This window comes from Aotus nancymaae, unplaced genomic scaffold, assembly GCF_030222135.1.
Source record: "Aotus nancymaae isolate 86718 unplaced genomic scaffold, 86718_ANA_hifiasm-v0.15.2.pri h1tg000040l, whole genome shotgun sequence".
Classification (NCBI taxonomy): domain Eukaryota; kingdom Metazoa; phylum Chordata; class Mammalia; order Primates; family Aotidae; genus Aotus; species Aotus nancymaae.
The window spans coordinates 40,160,545-40,173,155 of NW_026988454.1; the positions used below are offsets into that span (position 1 = coordinate 40,160,545).

At 36.0% G+C, this 12,611-nt stretch overlaps 1 protein-coding gene across 8 annotated transcripts in view; it reads left to right on the plus strand.

The window, feature by feature from the left end:
• ECHDC1 (ethylmalonyl-CoA decarboxylase 1) overlaps nt 1–12,611 on the plus strand; it is a 56,441-nt gene that overhangs the window by 25,708 nt on the left and 18,122 nt on the right. For all 8 annotated transcript variants that reach the window (XM_012435099.2, XM_012435098.2, XM_012435101.2 and 5 more), the window contains 2 exons: nt 1,089–1,141; nt 2,701–2,781. In XM_012435099.2, coding sequence (XP_012290522.2) covers nt 1,089–1,141; nt 2,701–2,781 — 134 coding nt within the window. The remainder of the gene's footprint in view (nt 1–1,088; nt 1,142–2,700; nt 2,782–12,611) is intronic.

Sequence of the window (12,611 nt, forward strand, 5' to 3'; positions counted from 1 at the left end):
ATCTCGGCTCACCACAACCTCTGTCTCCTGGGTTCAAGCAATTCTCCTGCCTCAGCCTCCCGAGTAGCTGGGACTACAGGCGTGCGCCACCATGCCCAGCTAATTTTTGTATTTTTAGTAGAGACGGGGTTTCACCATGTTGACCAGGATGGTCTCGATCTCTTGACCTCGTGATCCACCCGTCTCGGCCTCCCAAAGTGCTGGGATTATAGGCGTGAGCCACCGCGCCCGGCCTTAATTTTTTTTTTTAATGGAGACAGGGTTTCAGCATATTGGTCAGGCTGGTCTCAAACTCTGAACCTCAGGTGATCCGCCTGCCTCAGCCTCCCAAAGTGCTGGGATTACAGGCGTGAGCCACTGTGCCCAACTATTAAAAGCTTTTGAGGAGAGTTTTTTTGGGATAAGGCTGAGGGCCAGATTACACTGGATTGAAGAGAATATGTGAGCTAAAAAAGAAGAGGCAGTGAGTTTGGACTACTCTTAAGAAATTTGTTTAAGAAAATTGTAAGTTGTGGCAATACCAAGATAAAGCCTTAGAAATATTTTTTTAAAAATCAAAGTTTAACATAACTTTTCCCTTCTTTCCCTCCTTCTTTTATATGTTTCTCTTCTTAAGGATAACAGATGGGTGTATCTTACGTCTTTCCTCCCGACATTACCCTGAGTAGAACTCCATAGTGTTCTAGGGTATGTGATCTGTCTCTCTCTTTTTTTTTTTTCAAGATGGGGTTTCACCATGATGGCCAGGCTTGTCTTGAACTCCTGACCTCAGGTGATCCACCCACCTAGGCCTCCCAAAGTGCTAGGATTACAGGTGTGAGCCACTGCGCCCGGCCAATCTATCTCTTATCTCTAGGTCTCTGCTAATACTCATGCAAGACTGAGCTCAAGGAGCCTTAGGATATCAACAGAGTCAAATACAACATTATTTGTATTTCAGACAGTATCAAAGAGTTTTAAATGGAAACGCCATTCTTTAAAAAAGATATATTTTTGGCTTCATTACTTTCTAAAATCTTAATTTAAAAAAATTTTAATGTAATATATTTGCATTATAACTTTGTGTTTCTGCTTATTTTTATTTAAAGGATGGAATGGCCCTATGCATGTTCATGCAAAACACCTTAACAAGATTTATGAGGTAATGCATCCTTCTTTTTAAAATATGATTTGTAAAAGACCAAAAGTAGCTTTTTACTATTCCATTATTTGTACTAGTTAAGAAATAACAGCTGATTTTCAAATTACATTTATTCTAATGAGTCACTATTTTTGTGTGTGCCATAGAGAATAATCATTTAATTACATGTTAATGAAGTATATACATATATATTTTAAAAATAAGAGAAATGAAAGTTAAGAAGAATTTAAGACATATTCCCTTTCCCTAAAGAGCTTATGTAACTAGCTATATTTAGGAATAGATATTGGGAAAGTTAAATACTGTTATTAGAGCATACTGATCAAGAGATGACACATAAAGTTTACCTAATAATCCAAATTAGTAGAATGTGTAGTGAAGTGGTCTGTATCCAGAGGAGAGGAGAAAAAGAACTATGGATTGGAAAGTTTTTACAGCTTTCTAAGAAAGATGAATTCACTTTGCACCTAGATAAAGAAGCAAAGAAGAAAAATTCTTCTTGGCCTGTCAAGGTATGTTTGAGATTACAAACTGTGACATGTTTTGCTGATTAGCTTTCTAATTTCATATTCTGAATGTGGACAAATTTAGAATTATGAAAACTAAGGAAATTCTTATTTATTTAAGCAAGGTTATTAATTGGACACCACTGTATTTTTGGTACTCATTGTATCTGAGAGTCTAGAGAGAGTAATAGAATCATAACATTACTATTCTAAAATACTGTCTTCATTGTCTTAACCCCTGTTCACCTCCCATTTCCTAGTGCATTTGACTTTTTCTTAGATAAATCTGAAAAGTTATTATTTTTTAAATAAACCTTTCTACTTGGTAGCAGTGTATCTTAGGAAATTTTCAGTTACTTTAGACCTGCGTCTTTGCATTGTAGGTTAGAGCCTACAAAAATTCCATGCTTGCAAAACATTTTTGATTTACTTTGTATCACACACCCCTGCAAAGTGGGTCTTTGCAAACAGGAAAGGTAAAAGATTTATTTTTTACTGTAAAATTATGCCTTCATATAGGATTAGTCTATGGATTATTTCAGGCAATAATGAGTACATTTTTGAAGGAACCTTCATAACACAGTATTGAAGCTCTGTCTTCTGTGACACATTTCCAACCTTTGGATATAGCCTTAATTTTCCAGCTTTTAACCTGATACCAATAAAAATGGACAAAGGCAATATCACATGGAATTATTCTGAAGAGCCAGCTGCTGAAAAGTTCCAGGAGCTGTAAATTAGACAAAAGTATCCATTTATTTGGAAGAAAGTTACAATACGGCTATAGCTTAAAAATATATAATGATTCAGGGAGGTAATTTGATAAACTTACAGGCATTTATTGTGAACTATTATATCTTTAGTATTAATTACACTGTTTTTCTTCTCATGATGTACAGGTTCAAGCTTCTCCTATTCTTTGATGTGTGTTTATTTTTATGAAGATAGTGCAATAATTTTATTTCCACTGCATTTAAAAATTTTTAAAAATAACATTTGTAAATGAATATTGAAATTAAAAATAGTAACATCAGTTTTTCCTTCAATATACAGACTTCCTTTAATAAGTGTTGCGCTGGTTCAAGGTTGGGCATTGGGTGGAGGAGCAGAATTTACTACAGCATGTGATTTCAGGTAGGACGAAAACTGCATTAATTTCTTGCACAAATATAATTAACATGCTCAAATTTATTTTTGCCTTAATATCAATATTTTACATATTCTTAAATAAGATAAACCTATTTTCTGAATATTTTCTTTTTGTCAGTCATTAAAGTAGATAATTTTAATTTAATATAACTTCACGATTACTTCGTTACTATGCATTTCAAAAAATTAACAAAACACATGGTTTGAGATTTCGAATAGAGCAAATCCAATTAGCAAAACTTGTGGAAGGAAAGCTAAGGAAATATATGAAACTTTAAAATCCATTCTAAATGACACAAACAAAGGTAAGCAACTTTAAAAAAGAAAAATAGAACGAAGAAAGAGAGACTGTGTTAGCTGTCTTCTCACCAATAAAAAGAGATTTTCTGAGATCCCTTTGTCTTCTTTCTGCTGTGATTTATAGCAACTTTGTGGGTCTTTTGGGAAGACTAGTGAATAAAGATAGAGAAAGTTCTTTGGGACCAAAAGCTCTTCAGTCCCTATAATTATTTTCAGTATTTGATAGCTATATAATACAGAAATGACATTTTGTAGAATCTAATGCTTTAGACATGCTTTCAACTGCTTTCTCAGTACCATCCCCAAGTCCTACTAATGCAGCTAATTATAAGGAGACCAATACAATGCTCTGTAAGTTATCTATGCAGGCTCACACACTGGATCCTCTTTATAATGCAAAAAGCAGTATATGTTGCATAATTAGAGGTAAAATGGCAGAACAGTAAAGAGCCTGAGCACTGACATCAAGTAGACCTAGGCTGAATCCTAGTTTGCTGCTTTTATCTGTTTGACTTTGAGCAAGTATTTTATCTTTCTTCATCTCAGTTTCTTTATAAAATGGAAGTATCGTCCTTAAATATTTATAAATAGATTTAAATAAGATAGTGAATATATAGGTTTTAGCATAATGTTTAACCTAAAGTTTACATTAATATTCATATAATACTGTGGCTTAGAGTTTTAATATTACCTTATACAACTGTCTCTTACGAATGCCAATATGGTAACATTCTGGCATACTCTGAAACTCACTGTCTTTTCATTTGGGATGTTTTTCAACCTTTGGGCTAACCCTGGCCTTGCCATTTTTAAAACAATCCATTACACACTTGATCCTGGCTAAGAAAAATATTGGAACATACATTAAGAGAAGACTTCTAGTAAACTTTTCATCTCACTTTCAGACACTGAAGAGAAAGTTGTTCTGTGCTGGCATGTAGTGCTCTAGATATTTTAAAACATCATGTTGTACATTTAAAAAATTTTTAGGCCGGGCATGGTGGCTCATGCTTGCAATCCCAGCATTTTGGGAGGCTGAAACGGGCAGATCACCTGACATCAGGAGTTTGAGACCAGCCTGGCCAACATGGTGAAACCCCATCTTTACTAAAAATACATCCCCCGGGCATGGTGGCACATGCCTGTAGTCCCACAACTTGGGAGGCTGAGGTGGAAGGATTGTTTGAACCTGGGAGCTGGAGTTTGAAGTGAGCCAAGATCATGCCATTGTACTCCAGCCTGGGTGACAGACTGAGACTCTGCCTCAGAAAAAGAAAACAAAATAAAATAAAAATAAAAATTGGTTGAGCTACAAATTATATACAATAAAATGAATCCATTTTAATTGTATAGTATAAATGGATTTTGATGAATATATACACCCATGTAACCACCTCCACAATCAAGATTGAGAACATTTTTGTCACTCCTATCTATATGTTTTTGTATGCCTCTTCCCAGTCAGTTCCCACCTCTAGTTCAGGGTAAACACTGATCACTTTCTCACTTAAAAATAGATTTTTAAAAAAGAATTTTACGTGAATACATTCATAGAGTAGGTACTTTTAAATGTCTGCCTTCTTTAATTCAGTGTAATTATGTTGAGAGTCATCCATGTTGTACCATGTATCAATAGGTTATACCTTTTTAATTTTGGAAAGTAGTTTAGTGTGTGGATATTCCAGTTTGTATCTGAGATTTATCTGTGTTTTTGCATTTTTTAGTGGTTTGTTCATTTTATTGCTCAGTAGTATTGCTTTCTATGCCTGTATAGCACAATAAGTGTCATTAATGGGCACATGAGCTATTTCTGATTTTGGCCTATTCTAAATAAAGCTATTGTGAACATTCATGTATAAATATTTGTGTGGGCATATGTTATCATATCTTTTAAGTGAAAATCTAAGAGTGGAATTGCTGGGGTGATACGGTAAGTGTATATTTAACTCAAGAAGGAAATAAGTTGGTTTCTTAAATTTTCTACGTTGGTTGTATAATTTTTATTCTTATAAGCAATGGAAGAAAGTTCCAGCTGTACCACATGAGCATGTGGTGCTGTCAGGCTGTTTAGATTTTCTCATTTGATGGGTGGCAACCATTCTGAGAGCTCATTGTGATTTGAGATTTGAATTTCCACCGTGACTGGTGTTGAGCATCTTGTGTTTATTGACCATTAGATATATCTTCTTCTTTGTTGTTTCAAATCCTTTGACCCTTTAAAAAATTGATTTGTCTTATTATTATTGAACTGTAGGAGTTCTTTATATATTTTGTATATAATTCCTTCATATTAGTCAAATACACTATTTGACTAATATGCTAAATACTATTCACAGCCTTAGGAGAAAGAATACCTTCTCCCAGCCTGTGACTTGTTTTTTTATTAGTAGTATCTTTGGAAGAGCAGAAATTTGAATTTTAAAAATGTTTTCAACTTTTCATTTGCACTAACTACACACTTAGGAAAAACTTGCAGAAATCATACTGATAACTCCCATATACCATTCAGTTTCCCCAAATGTTAGTATTATATATAGCCACAGTGCAATTACACAACTGGGAAATTAACATTGATACAATATTTGTAACTAATCTATAGACCTCATTCAATTATTTTCATTTATCATATGAATTTTTTTTTTTCTGGTTCAGGATGTAATCAAGATCTATTTTTTCTGATATAAATATAGCCATACCAGTTTTCTTATGGTTAACATTTCTGTGGTGTATCTTTTTCTGTCCTTTCATTTTTTTTTTTTTTTTTTTTTGAGACGGAGTTTCGTTCTTGTTACCCAGGCTGGAGTGCAATGGCGCAATCTCGGCTCACCGCAACCTCCGCCTCCTGGGTTCAGGCAATTCTCCTGCCTCAGCCTCCTGAGTAGCTGGGATTACAGGCACACACCACCATGCCCAGCTAATTTTTTTGTATCTTTAGTAGAGACGGGGTTTCACCATGTTGACCAGGATGGTCTCGATCTCTTGACCTCGTGATCCACCCGCCTCGGCCTCCCAAAGTGCTGAGATTACAGGCTTGAGCCACCGCGCCCGGCCTGTCCTTTCATTTTTAACTTAGCTGCCTTGTTCAAAATAGATTCTAGTAGACAACATATAGTAGGGTTTGCTTTTTCATTCAGAATGACATTTTCTGCCTTTTAATTGGAGTGTTTGCTCCATATATATAGTCTGTGTTGTATTGATATAATTGGGTTTAAATTTGCCATCTTGGTACAGGCATAACTCAGAGATATTGGTTTGGTTTCCTCCAGACCACCCCTATAAAGTTAATATCACAGTAAAGTGAATCACATAAATTTTTTGGTTTCCCAGTGCATATTAAAGTTATGTGTGGCCGGTCTCAGTGGCTCAAGCCTGTAATCCCAGCACTCTGGGAGGCTGAGGTGGGCGGATCATGAGGTCAAGAGATCGAGACCGTCCTGGCCAACATGGTGAAACCCCATCTCTACTAAAAGCACAAAAATTAGTTGGGCATGGTGGCGCGCTCCTGTAGTCCCAGCTACTCAGGAGGCTGAGGCAGGAGAGAATTGCCTGAACCCGGGAGGTGGAGGTTGCAGTGAGCTGAGATCGCGCCACTGCATTCCAGCCTGGCGCCTGGCGACAAAGCAAGACTCTGTCCCCCCCCACAAAAAAATGTTATGTGTACACTGTATTGTAGTGTGTTAAGTATGCAATAGCATTATGTTTGAAAAAAACAATGCATCTATCTTAATTTAAAAATAATTTATTGCTGAGAAATGCTACCAATCATCTGAGCCTTCACTGAGATGTATGTAATCTGATGGTGTATCTTGCCTCAGTTTTTATGACTGCTGACTGATCAGAGTGGTGCTTCCTGAAGATTGAGCTGTATGTGGCAATTACTTAAACTAAGACAAAAATGAAGTTTAACTGATTGACTCTTCCTTTCACAAAAGATTTCTGTGTAGCATACAGTGATGTTGGATAGCATTTTACCCATAGTAGAACTTCTGCCATTGATTTATCAAATAAATTTCTGTAATATTCTTAGTCCTTTGTTGTCATTTCAACAGTGTTCACAGCATCTTCACCAAAAATAGATTCTATCTCAAGAAACCACATTTTTTAATCATCCATAAGAAGCCACTCCTCATCCATTCAGGTTTTATCATGAGATTGTAGCAATTTGGTGACATCTTCAGGCTCTACTTCTAATTCCACTTGTCTTGCTACTTCCATTGTAGCAGGAGCAGCGGCAGGAAACAAGATCTCTTGCACACTGAATGCAGGAGGAAGAAGGGTTTATTGTTATTATTACGGCTGGGAGCCTGGGCGATAATTTGTCCAAAACCTAGCTCGTCTAACAAAGGGAGGTTTTGCCTTTATATAGGCTTATACTTTAGATATTACAGGTGAAAAAATTTTAGGTTCACATATGAAAAGGGTCTCAGTTTACAGATTCAGGAATTACATATGAAAAGGTTTCTGTTTGATCTTGTTTTAAGTAAAAATAGTGCCTTCCGGAGAATTTTCCCAAGACCCAGCCTGCCACCTACAGGAAGGTGAAACCAGAGGCGCCAGTTGGTCAGTCCTTTCTTCTATTGAAATGCAGTGTGATAGTCAAAGGGGAAGTTGATCTGAGATGCCTGGGTCTTCCTCTTCACCATCACATCTGCAGTTACTTCTTCCATTGAAATCTTGAGCTCCTTAAATTTTCATGAGGGTCGAAAGTCAATTATGAGGGTTGAAAACAACTTTTTTTTTAAATTTTTAACTTTTGTGTATACATAGTAGATGTATATATTTATGGGGTACATGAGATGTTTTGCTACAGATAAGCAATATGTAATAATCACTTTATGGAAAACAGGGTTTCCATTCCCTCAAGCATTTATCCTTTGTGTTACAGACAATCCAATTGTACTCTGTTAGTTATTTTTAAACGTATAATTAAGTTATATTATTGACTATAGTCACCCTATTCTGTCAAATAGATGTTACTCATTCTTTCTATTTTTTTTTGTACCCATTAACCGTCCCCATCTCCCTGCCAACTCCACACTACCCTTCCCAGACTCTGGTAATTACCTTTTTATTCTCTATCTTCATGAATTCAGTTGTTGATATTGTTTGGCTCTGTGTCCCCATCCAAATCTCATGTTGAATTGTAATCCTCAATTTTGGAGAAGTCTGGTGAGAGGTCATTGAATTATGGGGGCAGACTTCTTCCTTGCTGTTCTTATGATAAGTGAGTAAGTTCTCACAAGATCAGGTTGTTTAAAAGTGTGTAGCACTTCTCCTTTCACTCTTTTTCCCCTGCTCTGTCACGTGAAGATGTGCCTGCTTCTGCTTCGCCTTCTGCCATAATTGTAAGTTTCTGGAGGCCTCCCCAGCCATGCTTCCCATACAACCTGTGGAACTATGAGTTAATTAAACCTCTTTTCTTCATAAATTACCTAGTGTCAAGTAGTTCTTAACAGCAATGGGAGAAAGGGCTTGACAAACATTGCTCAATAAATTTTTGCCAAGTACAGTGTACCTGAGATTTTCCCTGTTGTTTTCTTATAGTAGTTCCGTAGTTTGAGATCTTAAATTTAAGTCTTTAATCTATTTTTTGCTGTGTGTATGTGTGTGTGTGTGCGCGCGCGTGTGTGTTTGTGTGTGTTGTTTATTTTCTGGGTTTCTTTGTCTTTATTTTGATTTAATTTTTGTATGTGGCAATAGATAGGGGTCTAATTTAATTCTTCTGCATATAAATACCCAGTTTTCTCAGCACCATTTATTGAAGAGACTGTGTTTCCTGCAGTGTATGTTCTTGGTACCTTTGTTGAAAACGAATTGCCTGTATATGTGTAGATTTGTTTCGGGGGTCTCTATTCTGTTTCACTGGTTGTCTGTTTGTATGCTATTTTGGTTTCTGTAGCTCTGTAGCACAATTTGAAGTCAGGTAATGTGATTCCTCTAGTCTTGTTCTTTTTGCTGAGGATAGTTTTGGCTATTCTGAGTCTTCTGTGTTTCCATATAAGTTTTAGGATCATTTTTTTCTATTTGTGTGAAGAATGACTTTTTTTTTTTTTTTTTTTTTTTTTTTTTTGAGACACCATCTTGCACTGTCACCCAGGCTGGAGTGCAGTGGCACAATCTCAGCGCACTGCAATATCTGCCTCCTGGGTTCAAGTGATTCTCCTGCCTCAGCCTCCCAAGCAGCTGTGATTACAGGTGCCCGCCACCATGCCCAGCTAATTTTTTGCATTTTTAGTAGAGATGGGGTTTCACCATTTTGGCCAGGCTGGTCTTGAACTCCTGAACTCGTGATTCACCCGCCTAGGACTCCCAAAGTGCTGGGATTACAGGCATGAGCCACCACTCCCGGCCAGTATTTTTTTTTTTTTTTAATTTCAAATTTATTTCTGCTTTGATCTTTATTATTTCTTTTCTTCTACTAATTTTGGGTTTGGCTTGCTCTTGCTTTTCTTGTTCTTTAAGGATGCTTTTTTAGGTTATTTGAAGTTTTTATTCTTTTTTGATGTAGGCACTTATAGCTATAAACTCCCTGTTAGTACAGGTTTTGCTATATCCCATAGGTTTTTGTACGTTTTGTTTCCATTATCATTTGTTTTAAGAGAATTTTCAGTTTCCTTCTTAATTTTTTCATTGACCCATTGGCCATTTAGGAGCAAAGTGTTTAATTTTCATGTATTTGTGTACTTTGCAAAATTCCTCTCATTATCAATTTCTAGTTTTATTCCATTGTAGTCACATAAGATGTTTGATATTATTTTAATTTTTTGAATGTTTTAAGACTTGTTTTTTGACCTAACATACAGTCAGTCTTTAAGAATTATCCATGTGCTGAGAAAAAGAATGTGTATTCTCCAGCTTTTGAATGAAATATTGCATAAATATCTATTATGTAAATATTTTTATAGTGAAGATTAAGTCTGATGTTTCTTTGTTGACTTTTTGTCTGGAAGATCTGTCCAGTGCTATATTAGTTCATTCTTGCATTGCTATAAGAACTACCTGAGACTGGATAATTTTAAAGAAGAGAAGTTTAATTGGCTCACAGTCCCACAGGCTGTACAGGAAGCATGGCTGGGGAATCCTCTGGAAATGTACAATCTGCAAAAGATGAAGGGGAAGCAGGCACGTCCTACATGGCTGGAGCAGGAGAAAGAGAAAAAAGTGGGAGGGTACTACACACTTTTAAACAAGATCTCATGAGAACTCACTCACTATCACAAGAACAGCTAGGAGGAAGGCTGCCACCATAATCCAGTCATCTCCTCCTACAACACTGGGGATTACAATTCCACATGAGAGTTGGGTGGGGACACAAGTCCAAACCATATCAAGGTTTGAATATGGGGTGTTGAAGTCTCCAGCTATTATATTATTGGGGTGTATCTCTCGGTTTAGCTTGAATAATGTTTCCTTTATATATCTGGGTGCTCCCGTGATGGGCAAATATGTGTTTAAAATTGTTATATCCTCTTGCTTAATTGACTCCTTTATCATTATATAGTGACCTTCTCTATCTTTTCTTACAATTTTTGCCTTGAAATCTATTTTGTCTGAAATAAATATAGATACTCCTATTTTCTTTTGGTTTTCATTGGCATGGAATATCTTTTTCCCTTCCTTTATTTTGAGTCTTTGTGTGTCTTTATAGGTGAAATGTGTTTCTGGTATGCAACAGATCATTTAGTCTTTTCTTCTTTTTTTTTTTAATTCATCAACCAGTGTATGTCTTTTGATTGGAGAATTTAGTCTATGCACATTCAATATTATTATTGATGGGTAAGGACTTACTCCTGCCATTTTATCTGTTTTTTGGGTTGTTTTGTGCTCTTCTTTTCTTTCTTTTCTTCCTGTCTTCCTTTTTGTGATTCTTCCTCAATGAAATGATTTAGCTTCTTGCTTTTTATTTTTTTGTGTATCTGTTATGTTTTTAGGCTTGCAAATACTGTATCTTATTAGGCTTGCAAATGCTATCTTATAACCTATTATTTTAAGCTGATAGCAACTGAACACTGTTTGGATAAACAGACATGCAGAAAGAAAATAATAAAAACTTTATGCCTTAACTTTATCCTCCTGCTTTTTAATTTTTTGTTGTTTCTGGTTATCTTGTACTATCTATGTCTTGAAAAGTTATTATAGTTATTATTTTTTATTAGTTCATCATTTAGTCTTTCTACTTAAGACACAGTTGTGATGTTTTAATATTCTGTGTTGTTCAGTATGCTTATTATTGCCAGTGAGTTTTGTACCTTCAGATGATTTCTTATTCCACATTGACATCGTTTTCTTTCTGATTAGAGTGCTCTCTTTAATATTTCTTATAGGACAGGTCTGGTGTTGATTAAATCCCTCAGCATTTGTCTGAAAGTCTTTCTCTTTCATGTTGAAGGATATTTTTGCAAAATATAATATTCTAGCATACACAGGTTTTTGCCTCGGCACTTGAAATGTGTCATGCCATTCTCTTCTGACCTGTAAGATTTTCACTGAAAAATCTTCTGCCAGACATACTGGAGCTTAACTGTATGTTACTTGTTTCTTTTTCCTTGCTGCTTTTAGAATCCTTTCTTTATTCATGTTTTTAGTCCTTGACCTTTGGAAGTTTATTAAATGCTTTGAGATACCTTTGTTTGGTTTCAGTCTGCTTTCCTGCTCTATAACCTTCTTGTACTTGGATATTGATATCTATCTCTAGGGTTTGGAAGCTCTTTGTTATTATTCCTTTGAATAAACTTTCTACCCTATCTCTTGGTGTACCTCTTCTTTAAGGCCAATAACTCTTAGATTTGCCCTTTTGAGACTATTTTCTAGATCCTGTAGGGATGCTTTTTTAATCTTTTCTCTTTTGCCTCCTCCGACTGTATTTTCAAATAACTTGTCATCAGGCTCACTAATTCTTTCTTCTGCCAGATCAGTTCTGCTATAAAAAGACTCAGTTGCATTTTTCAGCTCTAGAATTCCTGCTTGGTTCTTTTTATTTCAATCTTTTTCTTAAATTTATCTGATAGGATTCTGAATTCCTTCTCTGTGTTATCTCGAATTTCTTTGAGTTTTCTCAAAACAGCTACTTTGAATTCTCTGTCTGAAAAGTCATATCTCTTTTTCCAGGATTGGTCTGTGGTTCCTTGTTTAGTTCGTTTAGTTCCATGTTTTACTAGGCGGTCTTGATACTTGTAGATGTTCTTTGGTATCTGGGCACTGAAGAATTAGGTATTTATTAGGTCTTCACAGTCTGATCTTGTTTGTAGTCGTACTTCTTGGGAAGGCTTTCTAGATATTCAGAAGGACTTAGGTGTTGTGATCTAAGCTACATATGCTTTAGAGGGCACCTGAAGCCCAGTAATGCTGTGGTTCTTACAGACTTGTGGAGATACTGCCTTGATGGTCTTGGAGAAGATCCAGAAGAATTCTCTGGATTACCAGGCAGAGACTCTTGTTCTCTTCCCTTACTTTCTCCCAAACAAATGAAATTACTCTTTCTCTTCACTTAACCCCCTGGAGCTGGGAGTGGAGTG